At 58.2% G+C, this 23,388-nt stretch overlaps 2 protein-coding genes across 3 annotated transcripts; both read left to right on the plus strand.

Annotated features, from left to right (window-relative positions):
• Positions 1 to 68: 68 nt before the first annotated feature.
• Positions 69 to 5,128, plus strand: TMEM249 (transmembrane protein 249). Of its 2 annotated transcripts, none has more exons than XM_038760587.1 (6): positions 69 to 140; positions 318 to 464; positions 2,819 to 2,919; positions 4,372 to 4,567; positions 4,679 to 4,764; positions 4,867 to 5,128. In XM_038760587.1, the coding sequence occupies exons 1-6, from the start codon at positions 128 to 130 to the stop codon at positions 5,041 to 5,043; spliced, it is 720 nt and encodes a 239-aa protein (XP_038616515.1). In that variant the 5' UTR covers positions 69 to 127; the 3' UTR covers positions 5,044 to 5,128. The 2 variants fall into 2 exon arrangements, with proteins under 2 accessions (XP_038616515.1, XP_038616516.1); XM_038760588.1 differs by having other exon boundaries at positions 4,870 to 5,128.
• A 12,823-nt stretch (positions 5,129 to 17,951) lies between these two features.
• Positions 17,952 to 21,970, plus strand: SCRT1 (scratch family transcriptional repressor 1). The gene is made up of 2 exons (XM_038760078.1): positions 17,952 to 18,119; positions 21,045 to 21,970. The coding sequence occupies exons 1-2, from the start codon at positions 18,005 to 18,007 to the stop codon at positions 21,968 to 21,970; spliced, it is 1,041 nt and encodes a 346-aa protein (XP_038616006.1). The 5' UTR covers positions 17,952 to 18,004.
• Positions 21,971 to 23,388: the final 1,418 nt, after the last annotated feature.

A 23,388-nucleotide genomic window follows, 5' to 3' on the forward strand; every position in this document is an offset into this window, starting at 1 on the left:
GACCCAAGGAACCTGGACTGGCGTTCAGTTTCCAATCTCTGTTGCCATGGAGATGAGTCCCTCCCTCCTCCTCTAGGACATTCCTATCCAACCTCCACCTGCTCCGTTGCTCTCCTCCAGATCTGCCATGAGTTTCACGGGTATCAGAAGAAGTGGGAGAAGGAAGAGGGGAAAGGGAGGCGGAGGGTGAAATGGTCCAGGAGTGGGCTTCCCGGATAAAGTCCCTTCCCCACCGCCCTCCCCGAGCCCCGGGCTAGGGACAGCATCCCACCAATGCTGGCTCCTGAGGTGCTCCTCCCTCCCCGCTTTCTCCCAAGGCTGGATGAAGAGCTTCCTGCCTTCCGTGAAGATGATGAAGAAAAAGTTTTCGCTGTGGGATCTCGGCTTCTTCAGCACCGAGAGCCACCTGGCCCAGCGACTCAAGAAGAACAGTTGCCACCCGTTCACCTTGCAGCAGCCCAATGGTCGGGGGAGATCACCACTGGATCGGGGGCAGTGTGTGTCTGTATTTGTGTGCGTGTTGGAGGAGAGGGGCAACAATCAGGCAGAGAGGACGGAGCGTGACTGGGCTGGGGCAGTGTGTGTGAGTGCTTGTGTATATGGAGGGAGATCAATAAATACAATTGAATGAAGGAATGAGAGGGGCAAAAATCAGGGACAGTGGGGATGGGGAGAGCATGACGATTGGGGCAGTGTGTCTGTGTGTATCTGTGTGTCTGTGTGTTGGGAGAGAGGGGTAACAATTAGGGACAGTGGAGATGGGGGACAGCAAGACTGGATGGAGGGGGGGATGGAGAAGTATGTATGTATATATGTTTGTACGTATTTATTACTCTATTTTATTTGTACATATTTATTCCATTTAGTTTATATGTTTTGTTTTGTTGTCTGTCTCCCCCTTCTAGACTGTGAGCCCGCTGTTGGGTAGGGACCGTCTCTATATGTTGCCAACTTGGACTTCCCAAGCGCTTAGTACAGTGCTCTGCACACAGTAAGCGCTCAATAAATATGATTGATTGATTGATTGGATTGGGGCAGTGTTGGCGTGTGTGTTGGCGTGTATATGTTTTGTGTGTGTGTGATGGGGAAGGGGAAGGTGGGGGGGGCGATTCAGCTCTCAGCCCTACTGAGCGCTCACCTCCTCCAAGAGGCCTTCCCAGACTGAGCCCCCTTTTCCCTCTCCTCCTCCCCATCCCCTCCGCCCTACCTCCTTCCCCTCCCCACAGCACCTGTATATATGTTTGTACAGATTGATTGCTCTATTTATTTTACTTGGACATATTTACTATCCTATTTCTTTTGTTGATGATGTGCGTCTGGCTTTAATTCTTTTTGTTCTGACGACTTGACACCCGTCCACATGTTTTGATCTGTTGTCTGTCTCCCCCTTCTAGACTGTGAGCCCGTTGTTGGGTAGGGACCATCTCTCTATAATAATAATAGTAATAATGGCATTTATTAGGCGCTATGTGCAAAGCACTGTTCTAAGTGCTGGCAATCAATCAATCAATCAGTTGTATTTATTGAGCGCTTACTGTGTGCAGAGCACTGTACTAAGTGCTTGGGAAGTACAAGTTGGCAACATATAGAGACAGTCCCTACCCAACAGTGGGCTCACAGTCTGCGTTAATGACTTGTCCTTCCCAAGCGCTTAGTCCAGTGCTCTGCACCCAGTAAGCGCTCAAAAAATATGATTGAATGAATGACTGGATGGTGGGGGGAGAGGGACAAAAATCAGGGACAGTGGGTATGGGGAAAGCATGACTGTATTGGGGCAGTGTGCGTGTGTGTGTGTGTGTGTGTGTGTTTCTGTGTGTCTGTGTGTCTGTGTGTTGGGGGACACAGTCTTTTAGACTGTGAGCCCACTGTTGGGTAGGGACTGTCTCTATATGTTGCCAATTTGTACTTCCCAAGCGCTTAGTACAGTGCTCTGCACATAGTAAGCGCTCAATAAATACAATTGATGATGATGGGGGAGAGGGGCAACAATTAGGGACAGTGGATATGGGGGAATGAATGACTGGATGGAGGGGGAGAGGGACAAAAATCAGGGACAGTGTTCTAGACTGTGAGCCCACTGCTGGGTAGGGTCTGTCTCTATATGTTGCCAACTTGTACTTCCCAAGCGTTTAGTACAGTGCTCTGCACACAGTAAGCGCTCAATAAATACGATTGAATGAATGAATGAATGAATGAATGAATGAATGAATGAATTGGGGCAGTGTGTGGTGTGTGTGTCTGTGTGTTGGAGGAGAGGGGCAACAATTAGGGACAGTGGAGATGGGAGACAGCAAGACTGGATTGGGGCAGTGTTGGTGTGTGTTGGCATGTGTGTGTTTGTGTTTTGTGTGCTTGTGGTGTGTGTGTGTGTCTGTGTGCTGGGGGAGAGGGGCAACAATTATGGAGAGTGGAGATGGTGGGCAGCAAGATTGGATTGGGGCAGTGTTGGTGTGTGTTGGCATGTGTGTGTTTGTGTTTTGTGTGCTTGTGGTGTGTGTGTGCCTGTGTGCTGGGAGAGAGGGGCAACAATTATGGAGAGTGGAGATGGGGGGCAGCAAGATTGGATAGGGGCAGTGTTGGTGTGTGTTGGCATGTGTGTGTTTGTGTTTTGTGTGCTTGTGTGTGTGTGTGTGATGGAAGGGGAAGGGGGGGGGCGAATCAGGGACAGCGGGTTTGGGGGAAGGGAGGGTGATGGGCCCGGGGTCAGAGGTCATGGGGGCCCCGGGGGGGAGTGGGGAGTCCCGGGTGGCGGGCGGGGGGCACCGTCCAGGCCCGGGGCCCCCAGCATCCTGACCCCCGCCATCCCGGCGGCCTTTAGTCTTCGTGCTCGAGTATTACCACGACTCCCTGTGGAAGGGGGGGATGCTCTGCCTGGCCTGCCTCGTCGGCCTGCAGTTCTCCTACTTACTGAAGATCACCGTGAGTCGGGGGTGGGGGCACCCTGGAGGGAGGGGAGAGGACCAGAGATAAAGCCCCCCCCCCCCCCACCGCCTCCTCTCACTATAGAGAAGCAGTGTGGCCCAGTGGAAAGAGCCCGGGCTTTGGAGTCAGAGGTCATGGGTTCAATCTTCTAGTAATAATAATAATAATAATGACGGTATTTGTTAAGCGCTTACTAGGTGGAAAGCACTGTTCTAAGCGCTGGGGAGGTTACAAGGTGATCGGGTTGTCCCGGGGGGCGCTCACAGTCTTCATCCCCATTTTACAGATGAGAGAACTGAGGCCCAAAGAAGTTAAGTGACTTGCCCAAAGTCACACAGCTGACAAGTGGCGGCGCTTGTAACCTCCCCAGCGCTTAGAACAGTGCTTTGCACATAGTAAGCGCTTAATAAACGCCATTATTATTATTATTATGACCTGGGTTCTAATTCCAGCTCCACCCCATGACTGCTGTTAAGAGCTTGGGCAAGTCGCTTCCCTTCCCCGTGCCTCAGTTCCCTCCCAGAGAAGCAGCGTGGCTCAGTGGAAAGAGCCCGGGCTTGGGAGTCAGAGGTCATGGGTTCTAATCCCGCCTCTGCCACTGGTCTGCTGTGTGACCTCAGGCAAGTCGCTTCACCTCTCTGGGCTTCGGCTACCACATCTGTAAAATGGGGATTGAGACTGTGAGCCCCATGTGGGACAGGGACTGTGTCCATCCTGATTAACTCGTATCTATCCCAGTGCTTAGAGCAGTGCTTGGCACCTAGTAACCATTTAACAAATGCCATTATTATTATCACTATGATTAATAATAATAAAATGGGGATTAAGAGCGTGAGGCCCATGTGGGACAGGGACTGTGTCCAACCTGATTAACTTGTATCTATCCCAGTGCTTAGAGCAGTGCTTGGCACCTAGTAAACGTTTAACAAATGCCATTATTATTATCACTGCTATTATTAATAATAATAATAAAATGGGAATTAAGAGCGTGAGCCCCATGTGGGACAGGCACGGTGTCCAACCTGATTAACTTATATGTACCCCAGCATTTAGAATAATAATAATAATGATAATGATGGCATTTATTAAGCACTTACTATGTGCAAAGCACTGTTCTAAGCGAGGTTACAAGGTGATCAGGCTGTCCCACGGGGGGCTCACAGTCTTCATCCCCATTTTACAGACGAGGGAACTGAGGCCCAGAGAAGTTAACATTGCTTGGCGCCTAGTAAGCGCTGAATAAATGCCATTATTATTATTGTTATTATTCTCAGTGCCCTCTCCAGCCCTGGGTCATTCACCCGGCGATTCTAGGATTCTTCCCTATCCGCCCCAGCCCCATTCCCAGCCTTTGGAGGTTCTTCTCCCCTTCTTCTCTTCCCCCCCTTCCCTCTCCTCGCAGTTTCCCCTTCCCCTCACCCCTCTCCTCTTTCCTCCTCCTCTTTTCAGGAGAATTCTGAGGAAGGAAGCGGCTTCCTGATCTACGGGCTGGGCATCGGGCTGTGGTTCGTGCTGTCCTCCGTGCAGAAGCGCCGCCTGGTACTAAACCATACGCGCGGCCTCTACCACTTCTCCATCAGCAGCCGCATGGTCTACCAGGGCCCCGTTCACTATATCTACGTCCGGATGGCCGTGCGCATCGACGGTAGGGCGGCGGGGATGGGGGGCACCCGGGCAAACCGGCCCGGGAAAGGGGACCACCCCCCACGCCGGCTATTTTGAGGCCGAGAGACCTCCCACCCCCTCCCACCCGCAGCCTACGGACGCCGCTTCTACCAGCTGGTTCTGTGTGGGCACAAGCTAGAAGCGCTAGTGTTGGTGAAGCTGTCGGAGCGCTATGAGGTAGGGATTCCTGGGGCCCGTTGATCTTTTCGTCCTCCCCTCCCTCTCCTCAACTCCCCCCTTCCCCTCCATCTCCCCACCGCCCCGTCCTTCTCCCTGCAGCAGATGGAGTTCCTGGGCCGATACGTGGCCCACAAACTCAACCTCAACTACTTCGACTGCACTTCCCTGTCCACCCGCCACGTAATCCGCCACTGGCCCCTGGGCGAAGGGCCCGGAACGCTGGGCATCCAGGGCATCACCCGGCGGCGGTACCACGGCAGACAGGACGGCTACTGAGAAGCCTCCCGCCCCTCGCGGGGCATCGCAACTGACTCGAAAGGGACTCGAACCCCGAAACGTCCAGTTCCTCCCTATCTCCCGATTCTACTCATTTCAACGAGAATAATTAAGAATAATGATGGTACTGGGAAAGTGCTTACTCTGGGCCCGGCCCTGTACTGAGCGCCGGGGTGGACACCGGGTTGGAGACGGTCCCTGGCCCGCGCAGGGCTCGCGGCCTCGATCCCCATTTTCCAGGTGAGGTCACTGAGGCCCGGAGAGGTGAAGTGACCTGCCCAAGGTCACACAGCAGACAAGTGGCGAGGCCGGGATTGGAAGGCATGACCTTCTGATTCCCAAGCCCTGGCTCTATCCACTATGCCATCGTTGGCTCCTCCCCATCTCCAGGGGGGTCCACGTGTAGGGAATAGTGCCAACTCCCCCCTCACCCATCCCCATCTCTTCCCTCGCCTCTCAATCATTCATTCATTCATTCAATCGTATTTATTGAGCGCTTACTGTGTGCAGAGCACTGTACTAAGCGCTTGGGAAGTCCAAGTTGGCAACATATAGAGATGGTCCCTACCCAACAGCGGGCTCACAGTCTAGAAGGGGGAGACGGAGAACAAAACAAGACATCATTCCCTCTCCAGTAAAGCAGGCCGTAGCTTTGGCCTGAGGAATCTTTGTCCCACCTCAACCCATTGGATCGGCCCCCCGGGGGGAGTGACGGGAATGCTGGAAGCCAACATGGCTGCAGTGCCTGTTGGGAGCATGGTGGACCCGACTGTCCCCTTCTCTGTGACATTTCAACTCAGACCCCTGCTATGCTCCATAGCTCAACTTCCCGCAAGTCAAACGGATGACTATCAAGCCCTCACCCTGCCTTGACCTTCCCCAAGACCCGTTCCCCTTCCGAACCTCTTCCGTCTCTCCCCGGAGTTATCTCCTAGGCTTTCCCACGTGCCACACCCAGAAGACTATCTCTAAATTAGGCTAGGATTCCAAATCCAGGGACCTCTCACTCGGTTTCCCTACCCACTGTGTCCCAGCCCCGCTCCCATCTTCAATACCTGTTCTCCCTCCTACTTCGACTATATGCCCCACCTGGGACTTGATTATCTTGGACCAACTCCAGTGTTTTGCACACATAATGATCACTTCAGTACAGTTATTATCATGATCACAATCTTGCAGAAGTTCCAAGTCCCTGCTAGAAGCAAATCTGAACTCCGGCCCTTGGGTTTTGCCTCCAACTCAGAACCCAGGGAGAGAGAGGGGGGAATCCTTCCTTCTCCGTCACGCTATCAGCCCTGGAGAACTGGTACTGTCTTCTTCTCCCTCTGTTCCTCCCTAGTTCAAAGTAATATGTTTGTGACTATAAGTGTCCTATCTACCCATCAAATCCTCAGGGTCTGTCTTTCTCCCTCTGTCCTTCCTTCCCAACTTAATATAGTGTGTTCTCTTACCTCCTTACCTTACCTCCTTCCCTTCCCCACAGCACCTGTATATATGTATATATGTGTAATGTGTTTGTGACTATAAGTGTCCTGTCTACCCATCAAATCCTCAGGGTCTGTCTTTCTCCCTCTGTCCTTCCTTCCCAACTTAATATAGTGTGTTCTCTTACCTCCTTACCTTACCTCCTTCCTTACCTCTTTCCCTTCCCCACAGCACCTGTATATATGTGTATATGTTTGTACATATTTATTACTCTATTATTTTACTTGTACATATCTATTCTATTTATTTTATTTTGTTAATATATTTGGTTTTGTTCTCTGTCTCCCCCTTCTAGACTGTGAGCCCGCTGTTGGGTAGGGACCGTCTCTGTATGTTGCCAACTTGGACTTCCCAAGCGCTTAGTACAGTGCTCTGCACACAGCGCTCAACAAATATGATTGATTTGATTGATTGATTCTCTCTCTCTCCATCATTTACTGAGCACCTTCAGCCTGCAAAGAACTGTAGCAGATAATTAGGAACTTACAAGAGAAGTCCAAGGGGTAGGCCCAGCCTTGGAGGTGTTCACCATCGAGTGTGATTGAGGGCAGATCCGAACCTCACGTCAAACCTGATGGGCCCAATTGGCCTCACCCTCCGACCCCAGCCATACACACAGAGACGGAGCAAGAGCCATAATGGGGCCATGGAGAAACATGCACGGGGGTACAGGACGCTCACACGCACAGGGAACACGCGTTCTACACAGATACACCCGAACAGACCTGAGCTCTGATTGCAACCTGAGCTGGGCTGGGGGGGTGGTCAGCATGATGGATTGCTTCAGCTCCCAACTCTGATCCTTCCCGCCCCATCATCATCATCATCAATCGTATTTATTGAGCGCTTACTATGTGCAGAGCACTGTACTAAGCGCTTGGGAAGTACAAATTGGCAACGTATAGAGACAGTCCCTACCCAACATTGGGCTCACAGTCTAAAAGGGGGAGACAGAGAACAAAACCAAACATACTAACAAAATAAAATAAATAGAATAGATATGTACAAGTAAAATAAATAGAGTAATAAATATGTAAAGCATATATACATATATACAGGTGCTGTGGGAAGGGAAGGGGGTAAGATGGGGGGATGGAGAGGGGGACGAGGGGGAGAGGAAGGAAGGGGCTCAGTCTGGGGCATCCCAGTCCCCATCCCAGTCTGACTCCAGCAAGCCCCCTCCTTTCCCGTAACTCTCCCCCCTGCTCCCAACCCCACCATCCACACCTCGGGGCAGGTTGGCCGGCCAGAGCCTTGATAGTGATGGGAGCTGGCGGCTCAGTGGCCGGGCAGGAAATAATGAGCAGAAACAGCTGGTGGAGGGTGGAGAGGGGGAACGGAGAGGATGGGGGTGGGCTGGACTGGGGGTGTCGGGGGCCTGGGGGGGGGATTCCTGTGCGGACCACCCACCCCAGCCAGCTACAGTTACCGATGGAGAAAGAGCTCATTCCCCTATCTCTAGCTCCCCATCTCCCAACCCTTTATAATGAGTCGGGGGGCGGGGGTGGCACAGAGAGAAGCCTAGTAACAGAGAGAAGCCAAAAAAAAAAAAAATAGTGGCGGGGGGAGAGACAGAGATAGAAAGAGACAGAGGGAGAGAACAGGCTTCATTCCTAGTTCCAGGGCCAGTAGGGCTAAATTCCAATCTTTTTGTCCTTTCACTACTACTACTACTAATGATGGTATTTGTTAAGCACTTATAATAATAATAATAATGACATTTATTAAGCACTTACTATGTGGAAATAGCCTCCCCCTTCTAGACTGTGAGCCCACTGTTGGGTAGGGACTGTCTCTATATGTCACCAACTTGGACTTCCCAAGCGCTTAGTACAGTGCTCTGCACACAGTAAGCGCTCAATAAATATGATTGATTGATTGATTGGAAAGCACTGTTCTAAGCGCTGGGGAGGACACAAGGTGATCAGGTTGTCCCACCGGGGGCTCGCAGTCTTAATCCCCATTTTACAGATGAGGGAACTGAGGCCCGGAGAAGTGAAGGGACTTGCCCAAAGTCACACAGCTGACAAGTGGCGGAGCTGGGATTCGAACCCATGACCTCTGACTCCAAATAATGATAATAATAGTAATAATGGTACTTGTTAAGCGCTTACTATGTGCAAAGCACTGTTCTAAGCGCTGGGGAGGATACAAGGTGATCAGGTTGTCCCACGGGGGCCTCACAGTCTTAAACCCCATTTTACAGATGAGGGAACTGAGGCCCAGAGAAGTTAAGTGACTTGCCCAAAGTCACACAGCTGACAAGTGGCGGAGCCGGGATTTGAACCCATGACCTCTGACTCCAAAGCCCAGGCTCTTTCCACTAAGCCATGCTGCTTCTCATTATGTACCAAGTACTGTTCATTCATTCATTCAATCAATCGTATTTATTGAGCACTTACTGTGTGCAGAGCACTGTACTAAGTGCTTGGAAAGTACAATTTGGCAACAGATAGAGACAATCCCTACCCAATAATGGGCTCACTGTCTAGAAGGGGGTGACAGACAACAAAACAAAACAAGTAGACAGGCGTCAATCCTATCAAAATAGATCAATAGAATCACAGATATATACACATCATTAATAAAATAGAGTAATATGTACTGTTCAAAGCGCTGGAGTAGATACAAGGTGATCAGTTTGTCCTACGTGGGGCTCACAGTCTTAATCCCCATTTTACAGATGAGGGAACTGAGGCTCAGAGAAGTGAAGTGCCTTGCCCAAAGTCACACAGCCGATGAGTGGCAGAGCCAGGATTTGAACCCACAACTTCTGACTCCCAAGCCCGGGCTCTTCCCTCTAAGCACTTACTCCTATGTGTCTCTCTGCCATCCCCTTAATTCCCTTCCTTCCCAGGCCAAGCCCATTGACTCCTTCCTTTCTCTTCCCACCTTGCCAACCCTTACCCTTACTAGAGAAGCAGCGTAGCTCAGTGGAAAGAGCCCGGGCTCTGGGGTCAGAGGTCATGGGTTCAAATCCCGGCCCCACCAATTGTCAGCTGTGTGGCTTTGGGCAAGTCACTTCACCTTTTAGACTGTGAGCCCACTGTTGGGTAAGGACTGTCTCTATATGTTGCCAACCTGTACTTCCCAAGCGCTTAGTACAGTGCTCTGCACACAGTAAGCGCTCGATAAATACGATTGATGATTGATGGCTTCACTTCTCGGTCCCTCAGTTCCCTCCCCTGTAAAATGGGGATGACGACTGTGAGCCCCCCCATGGGACAACCTGATCACCTTTTAACTTGAACAGTGCTTTGCACCTAGTAAGCGCTTAATAAATGCCATTATTATTATTATTATTATTAGCTGCAGGCCTGCCCTGCTGGCTCTGTCCTGAAGAACCAGACTAGTGCCTTCTCTCTGTCCCATCTTTCGAATCCCAGCCATTCTTTCGCCCTGCCCTAGGTCCTAATTCTCCGTCCAGCCCCCGCTACAACTCGAACCAGTCCCTGCCCTGGTATTTCCACACCCTCTGACTCCCGATCGGCCCTCGTGTAACCATCCCCATTTTCCTCTTTCCTCTTCACCCCGGTCTCCCAACTCCCCGGGCCGGCTAGCCTGGACCTCGTCTGACTCTCCATTTGTCCAGCCAGCCGGGTCAAGGCGAAGCCCAGCGAAGGAAGCAGAGGAGGGGGACGGTGGGGGGAAAGGGATGTGCTGAAGGGGGTGGAGAAAAGAGGGCTCCCTGCAGGCCTTCCCCCACCGCCTGGCAGCCCGTCTGTGGGACTAATTAACGGCGAGTGGTTAATTAGCAACACCTGCATCTTCTCCCCCCCCCCCCCCCCACTTCGGCCTCAGTTCCCCGCTCTCGCCCCCCGGCGTGGTGCCCCCTTGCCGTCATCGCTCCCTTCCCCTCCCCTTATCCAGATTCAGGCTCTTCTCTGACCTCTGGGAGTGAAAGGGCTGGCGGAGGGGAGACGTGAGGCCGGAGCTGGAGGACGGGGGTCAGGGAGGGCGACGACGACGACGACGACGGGGGGCTGGGAGGATGCTACCGAGGCCCGGACATTTAGCTTTAATTCGATTTGTTCCGACATGTTTTGTCTCCCCCTTCTAGACTGTGAGCCCGCTGTCGGGTAGGGACCGTCTCTATCTGTTGCTGCCTTGTCCTTCCCAAGCGCTTAGTACAGTGCTCTGCACACAGGAAGCGCTCAATAAGTACGATTGAATGAATGGATGGATGGATGGAGGGTCAGAGGGCGACCGGCCTAAGGGGAAACCGTGTCTTCCGCGAGTAGCCCCCACGACACCCATGACCTGTTGTGTCCATCCCCTGGTTTCCCAGGCCGTCCCTTGTGTGTGTCTCTCTCTCTCACACACGCAAACACACACACACGTGCGCACTTTGTGCCTCTTTTCGCTCCCTGCCTCTCCCCATCGGGCTCCCGGACGCCGGCCGCTGGCTACTAGCCCCAGAACGCCGGCTCCGGAGAGCTATATGGTGCTCGCTTTACCTCCCGATCGACCAGTCGACAAGCAGAGGCCTCTCTCTCTGCCAATTAAGCCGTCGGTTCATCTGGGGCTGATTTGCAAAGCAGATATGGGGGGGAAGGGGGAAGGGGGGAGGGTCCCACCCCCCAAAAAATCCCATAGGGGCGTGGGCTGCATCTGGGGCCTTGCTGGTCGGGGGGTCTGCTCGGGCCGGGGGCCTGCGTAATTGAGTCGGGGGGCCCCATGTGCTCTCCCCGGGCCGGGCGGAGGGGGCTGATGGCGGCCCGGCCAGCCCAGCTGCGCCTCCCGCCCCCGAGTAACGGATGCTCTCCCTCCAACCCGACGTGCCCCGCCTTGACCGTCCCCCCAAGAGGCCGGGCCCATGTGTTTCCCAAATCGCCCCCGCGGGGCGACGGGAGAGCCGGCTCCTCGTGTGTCCGCGTGTGTGTACGTCTATCCGTGTGTGTCTATGTGTCTGCGTGCGCGCGCTTCATTAGGGGGACGAACGGGAGGGCAGAGTCCGGGGGATGCGGACCGGCTGGGGCAGAGGGCAGGGGCCTGGGGGCGGAGGGCTGAGAGCCCACGGAGAGAGACAGAGGGGCAGGCGAGGCCGAGCGAGCCCGCGGCCCCGAGGGACCGGACCGGACCAGACGAGATAGCCGCCGGAGGTCGGCAGGGACTAGGCCGAGCCCTCGGCCTGACTCTTCTGGCGGCCGGGAGCTGGAAGGCCTGGGTTCGATGCCCGTCTTCCCCTCCCCGCGGCCTCCACCCCGATGGTAATGAGCCGGCTGGCTCCAGATGAGACCCACACTCTCCTCACCCTTCCTCCCCCCGGCAACCCCCGCAATCAAAATGGTAATTGGCTCTATTTCCCCGGCTGTGGCCTTGCCGCCCCCCACGCTTGCCCCCTCAATTCCCCCCCCACCAGCCCCTCGGGGTCGGACCCTTCCACCTCAGCCGGCCCCCCCATCCCCAGCCCCTTCCCTCGCCCGACCAGGCCCGAGCCGGGGCCTGCTGCCCCTCCGGGCCACGCTGCTTGGGCGAGATAAGGGGGCTGCTCCGCCCCTCCCCGCTTCTCCCGCCCCGTGGGACCCCCTGACACGCAAGATGAATGGCCCCGTGCACAAAAGACCCCCGTCCCCCTCGCACACGCATCCACAGACGCCCCCTCCTCCGCCGGGCCCCAGCAGAGAGAGCAGACAAGTGCAGCGCAGTGTGAGCCAGAGTGTGACCGTGAGCCTGACTGGGATGGTGATGGGGACCGTACTTGCGACTGTGTGGTTGTGGGGGAGACACACTGTGTGTTGGTGTGACCTTGGAGCGTCCAACTGGCAGAGCCGGGGTTTGAACCCACGACCTCTGACTCCAAAGCCCAGGCTCTTTCCACTGAGCCATGCTGCTTCTACTATGTGCAAAGCACTGTTCTAAGCGCTGGGAGGGGGGATAAAAGGTGATCAGGTTGTCCCACGTGGGGCTCACATTCTCAATCCCCATTTTCCAGATGAGGCCACTGAGGCCCAGAGAAGTGAAGTGACTGGCGCAAAGGCACACAGCTGACAGGGGGCGGAGCCGGGATTCGAACCCATGACCTTCTAACTCCTAGGCCCGAGCTCTTTCCACCGAGCCATAATAACAATGATAATGATGATAATAATAATAATGGCATTTATTAAGTGCTTACTACGTGCAAAGCACTGTTCTAAGCGCTGGGGAGGTTACAAGGTGATCAGGTTGCCCAGGCCCGGGCTCTTGCCACTAGGGCTTGCTGTATATACATACATACACATATGTGTACGTGTGACACCTGTCTCCATGTTTTGTTTTGTTGTCCGTCTCCCCCGTCTAGACTGTGAACCCGTTGTTGGGTAATAAATAATAATAAATGATGACATTTCTTAAGCGCTTACTATGTGCAAAGCACCGTTCTAAGTGCTGGGGAGGTTACGAGGTGATGAGGTTGTCCCACGGGGGGCTCACAGTCTTAATCCCCATTTTCCAGATGAGGGAACTGAGGCCCAGAGAAGTTAAGTGACTTGCCCAAAGTCACACAACTGACCATTGGCAGAGTCAGGATTTGAACCCATGACCTCCGACCCCAAAGCCCGGGCTCTTTCCATTGAGCCACGCTGCTTCGGTCCCACGGGTAGGGACTGTCTCTATCGAGAAGCAGCGTGGCTCAGTGGAAAAAGCCCAGGCTTGAGAGTCAGAGGTCGTAGGTTCGAATCCCACCTCCGCCGCTTGTCAGCTGCGTGACTTTGGGCAAGTCACTTCACTTCCCTGGGCCTCAGTGCCCTCATCTGAAAAATGGGGATGAAGACTGTGAGCCCCCCGTGGGATGACCTGATCACTTTGTATCCCCCCCCAGCGCTTAGGACAGTGCTTCGCACATAGTAAGCGCTTAACAAATGCCGTCATTATTATTATTAAAATGGGGATTGAGACTGCGAGCCCCACGTGGGACAACCTGATCACTTTGTAACCCCCACCAGGGCTTAGAACAGTGCTTCGCACATAGTAAATGCTTAACAAATACCATCATCATTATTATAATTATTACTATTAAAATGGAGATTGAGAGTGTGAGCCCCACGTGGGACAACCTGATGACCTTGTATCCATCCCAGCGCTTGGAACAGGTTCCCCCTTCTAGACTGTGAGCTCGCTGTTGGGTAGGGACCGTCTCTGTACGTTGCCAACTCATACTTCCCAAGCGCTTAGTACAGTGCTCTGCACACAGTAAGCACTCAATAAATACGATTGAATGAATGAACGAATGAACACAGTGAGCACTTAACAAATGCCATGATTATTATTACTATTAAAATGGGGATTGAGACTGTGAGCCCCACGTGGGACAACCCAATGACCTTGTATCCGTCCCAGCACTTGGAACAGTGCTTGGCACATAGTATGCGCTTAACAAACACCATTATTATTACTTTTATTATTAAAATGGGGATTGAGACTGTGAGCCCCACGTGTGACAACCTGATGACCTTGTATCCCCCAGCGCTTAGAACAGTGCTTGGCCTATAGTGAGCGCTTAACAAATTCCATTATTATTATTATTATTATTATCCCTCCCCTCTCCCCGGCCGATTTGGACTCTCCCCAGCGCTTAGTCCAGTGCTCTGCGCACAGTGAGCGCTCACTAAATACGATTGAATGAATTTCATTCTTTCATTCAATCGTATTTAGTGAGCACTTCCTGGGTGCACAGCACTGTACTAAGCGCTTGGGAAGTACAAGTCGGTGACATACAGAAACGGTCCTTCCCCAACAAAGGGCTCCCAGTCTAGAAGGGGGAGACAGACGACAAAGCAGAACAAGTAGACAGGTGTCAATACCATTGAGCGCTTCCTGGGTGCAGAACACTGTACTAAGCGCTTGGGAAGGACAAATCGGCAACAGATAGAGACGGTCCTTACCCGACAACGGGCTCCCAGGCTAGAAGGGGGAGACAGACTACAAAACAGAACAAGTAGACAGGTGTCAGCTGTGCAACTTTGGACAAGTCACTTAACTTGTCTGTGCCTGAGTTACCTCATCTGTAAAATGGGGATTAAGACTGTGAGCCCCCCGTAGGACCACCTGATCTCCTTGTAACCTCCCCAGCGCTTAGAACAGTGCTTTGCACATAGTAAGCGCTTAATAAAATGCCATTATTATTATTATTATTATTATATAATAGGGGAAGGGGGAGACAGACGACAAAAAAGAACAAGTAGACAGGTGTCAAAGCCGTCAGAATGAATGAATGAAGGAGTGAATGAATGAATGAAGGAGTGAATGAATGAATGCTGGCGGCGGGAAGGGACAATGGCGGTGCGCGGGCCACCCGAGAATGGGGGACACACGACGCCCCCTAGCGGCGCCATTGGGAAGGGACGCCTCCTCCCCCCCCCAACGTCGGCGCTTGCTCCCCCTAGGGGCGGGGCTGACGGGTTCCTCGCCTTCCCATTGGCTGGATCCCCGTGACGTCACCGGGTGACTGGGAGATTTCAGGCCGCCGCCGCCGCCGCCGCCGTGGATACTTTGGTTGCCGGGCGAGCCTGCCGCCGAACTCAGGCGGGAGGGCGGAAAAAAAAATAATAAAAAAAAAAGAAATTCGACGGAATAACGGCGATGGCAGAGCAGATTAATCAAAATCGATCCCCCTCCCGCCCCGAAGTGGTGCCGGGCTTGCCCCGGGGGTTGGGATGGGGAGGGTCTCCGAGGAAGGGAGGGAGGCCGGGGACCCCCTGGCAGGAGGAGGGGTCAGCCCAGGTGACGGCGGGGGGAGGGGGTACACTGCGGCAGCGAGCAACGCGCCTTCCCAAGTGCAGATCTGCTGCCTCAGCAGCGCAGGACCGCCGGACCGCCCCCTCCTCCCCTCCCCTCCCCTCCCCGGCACAGCACAGCCGGGATCCGGGGCCTCCCAGCCCCGCTGCCGGGGGGAGAGGGGGTGGGAGGGGGTGGGAGGGGACGGGAGGGGATGGGAGGCTGAGATCTCCCCTCCCCCAAAAGGACCCGGGGACCCCAGGGGCTTAAAGACCCTTTTTGGACCCGGGCTGCCAATAGTGGGGAGAGGGCAAGAAGATGGGGAGGAGGGGGAGGAGAGGATGGGGAGGAGGAGGGGGAGTCCCTGCAGGGTTGGGGTGGGAGGGGGAGACTGAGCTCTCCCTTTCCCCAAAAAGACCCGGGGTGCCCAGGGGCTTTATAGCCCCTTTTTGGGCCCGGGCTGCCAATAGTGGGGAGGGGGAGGAGGAGGAGCAATCCATGCAGGGTGGGGATGGGTAAGGGGAACCTGAACTCTCCCTTCTCCCAAAAGGAGAGCCCCTTTTTGGGCCCGGGCTGCCAATAGTGGGGAGGGGACGGGAGGATGGGGAGGATGGGGAGGAGGAGGAGGAGGAGTAACCCATGCAGGGTGGGGATGTGGGGATGGGGAGGGGGAATTTGAGCTCTCCCTTCCCCCAGAGGGAATCGGGGCGCCCAGGGGCTTAAAGCCCTTTTTTGGGCCCGGGCTGCCAACAGTGGGGAAGGGACGGGAGGATGGGGAGGATGGGGAGGAGGAGTCGGAGTCCATGCAGTGTGGAGGTGGGGAGGGGGAGTCTAAGCTCTCCCTTCCCCCAAAAGGACCCGGGGTGCCCAGGGGCTTTAAAGCCCCTTTTTGGGCTCGAGCTGTCAATAGTGGGGAGGGGACGGGGGAGGGAGAAGGGGGAGGATGGAGAGGACGAGTCGGAGTCCTTGCAGGGTGGGGATGGGGAGAGGGAGACTGAGCTCTCTCTTCCCCCAAAAGGAATCGGGGCTCCCAGGGACTTAAAGCCCCTTTTTGGGCCCGGGCTGCCAATAGTGGGGAGGAGGCGGAGAAGGGAGGATGGGGAGGATGGGGAGGATGGGGAGGAGAAGGGTGAGGAGGATGAGTCCATGCAGGGTGGGGATGGGGGGGGCATCTGAGCTCTCCCTTCCCCCAAAAGGAATCGGGGAGCCCAGGGGTTTACAGCCCCTTTTTGGGCCCGGGCTGTCAGTAGTGGGGAGGGGGTGGAGAAGGGAAGAAGATGGGGAGGAGGAGGAGTCCATGCAGGGTGGGGATGGGGAATCTGAGTTCTTCCTTCCCCCAAAAGGAATCGGGGCTCCCAATGACTTAAAGCCCCTTTTTGGGCCCGGGCTGTCAATGGTGGGGAGGGGGCGGGGGAGGATAGGGAGGATGGAGAAGAGGATGGAGAGGAGGAGGAGTCCATGCAGGGTGGGGACGGGGTGGGGTGTCTGAGCTCTCCCTTCCCCCAAAAGGACCCGGGGTGCCCAGGGGCCTTAAAGCCCCTTTTTGGGCCCGGGCTGTCAATAGTGGGGAGGGGGCGGGGGAGGGAGAAGAATGGGGAGGATGGAGAGGAGGAGGAGGAGGAGGAGTCCTTGCAGGGTGGGGATGGGGAGGGGGAGTCTGAGGAGCTCTCCCTTCCCCCAAAGGAATCGGGGCTCCCAGGGACTTAAAGCCCCTTTTTGGGCCCGGGCTGTCAATAGAGGGGAGGGGGCAGGAGGATGGGGAGGAGGAGGAGGAGGAGGAGTCCATGCAGGGTGGGGGAACCTGAGCTCTCCCTTCCCCCAAAAGGAATCGGGGCTCCCAGGGACTTTAAAAGCCCCTTTTTGGGCCCGGGCTGTCAATAGTGGGGAGGGGGCAGGAGGAGGAGTCCATGCAGGGGGGGGGAACCCGAGTTCTCCCTTCCCCCCAAAGGACCCGGGGCGCCCAGGGGCTTTAGAGCCCCTTTTTGGGCCCGGGCTGTCAATAGTGGGGAGGGGGGCAGAAGGAGGAGGAGTTGTCCATGCAGGGTGGGGGAACCCGAGTTCTCCCTTCCCCCAAAGGACCCGGGGCGCCCAGGGGCTTTAGAGCCCCTTTTTGGGCCCGGGCTGTCAATAGCGGGGAGGGGGCGGGGGAGGAGGAGGAGTCGTCCATGCAGCCCCTGGGGCAAGCAGGCAGTCGGGTGGGCGGGGGGGGGGGTCGCTTGTGCGGTGGGCCCCTGGTCCCGGGGGCCCCGGCCGGCCCCAGCCCACGCCCCCCGGCCCGTTCGGGGGGGGCGAGGGGGGCGGACCCAGGGGGCTGTCCGACTCCGGAGCCGCCCCCTGCCCATCCCTGGCGCCCCTCCCCCGGCCTCGGCGGCTTCGGCTGGGGCTGCTCAGGCGGCAGAACAATAAGCGGAGGAGCCGCCGGTCGCAGCCGGTCCTGGCCCCCCGCCCCCCAGCGCTGGCCACGGTGCTGAGAGCGGGGGGGGGGCGCCGCCCCTCCCCCCCCGGCCATGGGGGCCCGCTGAGCCGCCGGCCACCGGGGCGGGCCCCCAGCCGGACCCACCCGCGGCCCCCTCCTCCATCCTCCATCCTCCATCCATCCATCCATCCATCCATCCATCCTCCATCCTCCTCCATCCCGCATCCCCCCCCGGCCCCCCCCCCCCGCCCGGCCGGGGAAAACGGCACTGCGGGACGGAGCGGAGGACGGGGAGCAGCAGGCCCCGCCGATGGTGAGGGGGCCCCGCTTCGGCCCCCGCCCCCCGGCCCCCCGCAGGCCGGCACCATGCCCAGGTCTTTCCTGGTCAAAAAGGTCAAGCTGGACGCCTTCTCCTCGGCCGACCTCGACGGGGCCTACGGACGGGCCCGGGGGGACTTGGGAGCCAGGCTGCACCACAAGGGTGAGAAGGGGGGCACCCCCGAATTGGGGGGCACCGGCACTGGGGGGACCCAGGGGCCCCGGGAGAGGGGGGGAATTGATCATAATAACGGCACCTCTTAAGCGCTCACTACAGGCCATCAGCTGGTCCCACGGGGGGCTCGCCGTCTTCACCCCCCCCCCATCCCGCAGACGGGGGGGCCGAGGCTCGGAGAAGTTAAGCGACTCGCCCAAGGTCACGCAGCAGGCAGGTGGCGGCGGCCGGGAACGGGCCTGGGAGAGAGGGGACAAGGACACCCTCTTAGACTTTGCCCCCACACCGCACGCACAAAAACGTGGATTCACAGACACAAGGCCGCACGGCTCTGCGGAGTTCCTCACCTGCCCAAATGGGCACCGGCTGTCACACGGCCCCCCCCAACACACCCCGTCTCGCACGCGCAACACAGTGCCTTTCCCCACACACAATCGCGGGGGTCACCAACACGGTCAAGACGGCCTGGGGTCAGGGACCCGGACGCCCTCGCCCTAGTCGCCGGTCGCCGCGCTTGGGAAGCCCAAGACTGGTGGGAGGATGAGGACGGGCCCAGTTTGGCGGGGAGCGGATGGGAAAGCCCGGCGATGGCCAGTTTGGGGGGCGGGAGGGCCCAGAGACGGATCAGGCCGACTTCGGGGGGCGAACGGATCCGTCGTGGGCCCGAGGATTGCGGAGCGAAGACGCCACCCTAGAGGGAGGGGGGCCCGGGAGAGCCTGGGTTCTTTGTCTGGGGGACTCCAAGTTCAAGGACAACTGTTAGGGCCCAGGCGGGGAGGAGAGGAGCGGACGGGGCGACTGTGACCGTGTGGGCTACTTGCGCTTCCGGGCGTGAGGCCGAACTCTCCGGGAGGCCGGCCTCCTCTGTCGACCGTGGTTTCTGGAGAACGACGGGGACCGCGTGGCGTGGGGACTCCCCGCCGCCCCGTGCGGGATTCTGTCACGCGTCCGCATCCCCGGGTCGCCGGAGTCCGGCCGGGCCCCCGGCCAGGGGACGGAGGTGCGGGTCGGTCGGCGACACGTGATGCCACCGTGACCGGATCTCTGAGGGTGGACCGTGACCCCGGGGTGGGCCTGGCACGCTGGTGCGTGTTGGAGGGGGCGACTGGGTGACCGCGTGCCCGTCCGTGCCTCGCCGGGGGTAAGGGTGTACGTGTATCCGGAGGCCGCGGGTCGCTCCACGAGCGGATCTCCGTTTGCGACGGGCAGTGCGTGGGTGTGTCTTTGTGTGGGGGACCGTTTCCGTGCCTGGGTACGTAGGGGTGTGCGTGTGTGTGTGTGCGCTTCGCCGGGTACGGCTGTAGCCGTGCGTGGGGCCGTTTCTTGTGACGGTGACTGTTTGGCTGTGTGTGACTTGGCTTGTGCCCTTCTGGGGGGTGACTTCGCCGTGGTGTGTGCGCATGCGCGCGCGTGTGTGTTTATGTGTGTGATTTTACAGTTGTGTGTGTGTGTGTGCGGGCTTGTCTATGTGCGTGACTCGGCTGCGTGTGGGAATGTGTGTTTATGTGTGCAACTTTATGGTTCTCTGTGTGTGTGTGTGTGTGTGTCTGTCTATGTGTGTGACTTTACTGTTGTGTGCGTGTGATGGTGTGTTGGTCTATGTGTGTGACTTTACGGCTGTGGGTGCGCGTGTGAATGTGTGTGTTTGTCTAAGCATGTGACTTTACAGTTTTGTGTGTGTGTGTGACTACGGGTGTGTGTGTGTGTGTGTGCATCTATGTGTGTGACTTTACTGCTGTGCGTGTGTGTGGTTGTGTGCTTGTGTGTGACTACGGTTGTATGTGTGTGCACAGGTGAACGTTTGTGTTTTTGTCTAAGTGTGAGACTTACCGCCATGTGTATGTCTATGTTGATGGTTGTATGTGTGTGTATGTGGGTGTGAATGTGTGTGTTTGTGTGTGTGACTATGGTTGTGTATGTGTGTGTTTGTGAATGTGTGTGTTTGTCTATGTGTGTGACTACTGTTTTGTGTGTGTGTGCGAATGTGTGCTTGTCTATGTGTGTGACATTACGGCTGTGTACGTGTATGTGTTTGTCTATGTGTGTGACTGTTTATGTGTGCCCACCCACCCCCAGCCAGAGATGGCCTCGGCTTGTCCCAGCGGAGAGGAGGAGGAGGAGGAGGAGGAGGAGGAGGAGGAGGAGAAGGAGGAAGGGTCTTGGGAAACAGGGGGGTGGGCGAGGGCAGGGGTTGGGGGACTAAGAAGAAGAAGAAGAAGAAGAAGAGGGGTCCCAGGGGGGCGAAGGAGCTGGCACCAGGGAGGCCAGGAGCGGGCACGGAGGGGGCGGGGAGGTGGAGGCGGCGGGTCCGCAGTGTGTTGCATAACCCGGGAACCTGATGAAGGGGAGCCTGATGGGGCGGGAGGCGACCGCCGGGCGTCCCCCCTCGCCCCCATTCCCTCCCACCCCCACCCTCTCCTCCTCCTCCTCCTCCTCCTCCTCCTCCGGAAGGACCGGCTGAGGCGGAGGCCTGGTCCTGCCCGGGCCTCGGGACAGTGGGGAAGGGGCGAAGCCAGACCCGGAACGGGGGCTCCACCCCTTCGCCCTTCCCCCACCCCTCACCTCAATTCTTCTCCCTCTCCCCCCCCACCCCCCATCCGTCTCTCGTCTCTCGTCTGTCTCCTTCTCTCTTCATCTTGCCCTTTGTCTCTCCCCCGCTCGTCCGTGCGTCTCCTTCCGGCCCGGCCTCCCTCTCTGGTCCGGTCTTTCCTTTCCGTCCGTTTGCCTCCTCGCCTCGCTCCCTCTGCCCGTCTGTTTGTCCGCGTCCCCGTCGCTCTGTCCGCGTCTCCGTGTCCCTCCCGTCCCCCGTCCGTCTGTTTTTCCGCGCCCCCCGTGTCTCCCCCATCCTCCGGGCCGTCCGCCTCCGGGTGTCCCTCCGTGTCCTCCGCCCCCCCATCCCCGTTTCACCCGCAGGATACCTCGGAGACTACATCCCGCCGTCGGTGTACGATGGAGGCCCGGAAGGCGCGCTCCTCAAGGGCCCGTCCCCGCAGCCCATGTACGCGGCGGCGGTGCGGGGGGAGCTGGGCCCGGCGGCCGGTTCGGGCCCGGCCCCGCCGCCGCGCAGCCCCCGGGCCGAGCTGGCCACGGCCGGCGGCTACATCAACGGGGACGCGGCGGTCAGCGAGGGCTACGCGGCCGCGGCCTTCTACATCACCGACGGAAGGTCGCGGCGCATGGGGGCCGAGGCCCGGGCCGGCCGGGGCCAGACGGGGACCGGGCCCGCCGCCTCCGCCGCCGCCGCCGCCGCCGCCGGATCCGGGTCGGGCCCCGGGCCCGAGCCCCGCGGCGGGGCCGGCCGCCACGCGTGCAGCGAGTGCGGGAAGACGTACGCCACGTCCAGCAACCTGAGCCGCCACAAGCAGACGCACCGCAGCCTGGACAGCAAGCTGGCCAAGCGCTGCCCGACGTGCGGCAAGGTCTACGTGTCCATGCCCGCCATGGCCATGCATCTGCTGACCCACGACCTGAAGCACAAGTGCGGCGTGTGCGGCAAGGCCTTCTCGCGGCCCTGGCTGCTGCAGGGCCACATGCGGTCGCACACGGGCGAGAAGCCCTTCGGCTGCGCGCACTGTGGCAAGGCCTTCGCCGACCGCTCCAACCTGCGGGCCCACATGCAGACCCACTCGGCCTTCAAGCACTTCCAATGCAAGCGCTGCAAGAAGAGCTTCGCCCTCAAGTCTTACCTGAACAAACACTACGAGTCCGCCTGCTTCAAGGGCGGCGGGGCCGGGGCCAGCCCGCAGGCCTCCCCGGCGGCGGCGGCGGCGGTGGCGGGGGCGGCGGGGGCGGGCGCCGCGACCCCCGGGCCTCCCCGGCTCGGCCCGCTGCAGGCCTGAGGGCCGCGGGGCCGCCCCTCCGCACGGCCCGGGCCGGACGGCTAGGCCGCAGGGGGCCGGACCCCCTCGGCCCGCCGCCGGCCCGGGGAAAGAGGGGTGGTGGGACGGGACGGGGGGACCGCCAATCTCCCACCCACCCACCCACCCACCCTTGGGGCGTTTAGACGGTCGCCTGGGTGGGGTGACGAAGGTGCGTTTGGAGGGGAAGCCCCCAACCTCGCCTTTCCCGCCAAATCCGAACTCTTCCGGCCCGTCCCCCGGGCCCCCTCCCCCTCGTCGATAACGACTCCTATCGAATCGCATGGACCTTATAGCCCCCTCCCCAAACCCCCCCACCCCCGACCCCCTTGACTCTTCCGCCCCCGCCCCGGGGGCCCACCCCGCGACCCCCCTCCCGCTCCCCGGGCATTAAATGCTCGCGGGGGTCGGGAGAGGGTCTTTTAGGGGCAAAAGTAATAATAATAATAATAATAATAATAATTTAAGAAAAAAAATAGGGCGACCCCCCCCCCCCCCGGCTCAATCCCCTTCCCGCTGCCAACACCTCAGTATTCCGCCTTGCGGAGGGGGAAAAAGCCAGGGTGGGACGGGGGGCGTCCCGAACGCGTCGTTTTGTGTGTGGGGTGGGGGGAGGTTGGGGTTCTTTTTGTTATTTATTTATGTATTTATTATGACTTAACGTTTTAAATTATGGACGGATTGCACTGGGGTCGGAGGAAGGGCCGGGGTTGGAAGGACACCGCCCCCCCCCTGCCTCCTTCCCCCTCCCCTTCTCCCCCCTCGGTCCGAAGCGGTCCAGACCCTCTGCTAGACGTCCCACCAACAATCCCCCCCCCCACCCCGGGTCCCCTCCTCACTCCCCCCCAGTCCGTTGCCAATTCGCCCCGTCTATGCCAAAGCCTCGGCGGCGCCCCTCACCCCCTCCTCGACCCCCCAGCCCCCCAAAGGGGACCCCCCCCCCATCGGCCGCCGCCTTTGTGACGTCACTGCATGCCCCCCCGCCCCCCCGGGGCCGCCCCCTCCCCTCGCCCCCCCTTAGGGTAGTATCGAGAGCAATACTCTCGCTAAGAGTCCGACCCCGACTATAGAGCAATAACGCGCACTGCATGTCAAGCTGCCGCCGCCTCTAGTATTACTGAGAATCAGGTAACCCCAGACCCCCCCCCCTTTGCCCCCAGACCCACCCCCTCTGCCCCCAGGCCATGCCCCCTCGCCCCCAGCCCCCCACCCCTCCGGCCACCGAAATCAGGGACGCTGCGCCGGGCCGGCCGGGGCCTGCGGGGGTCTGCGGGGTCCGGCGGGGTCCGGCCGTGCGGCCTTTCGCTCCTCCCCTTCGCCCCCCGACCCACGGCCGGGTCCCGGGCCGGGGGGACCCCCTTTCCTGGTTCCCGAGGGGCAGGGGGGACCTGCAACTGGGA

Source organism: Tachyglossus aculeatus, chromosome 18 (genome assembly GCF_015852505.1).
Source record: "Tachyglossus aculeatus isolate mTacAcu1 chromosome 18, mTacAcu1.pri, whole genome shotgun sequence".
Classification (NCBI taxonomy): domain Eukaryota; kingdom Metazoa; phylum Chordata; class Mammalia; order Monotremata; family Tachyglossidae; genus Tachyglossus; species Tachyglossus aculeatus.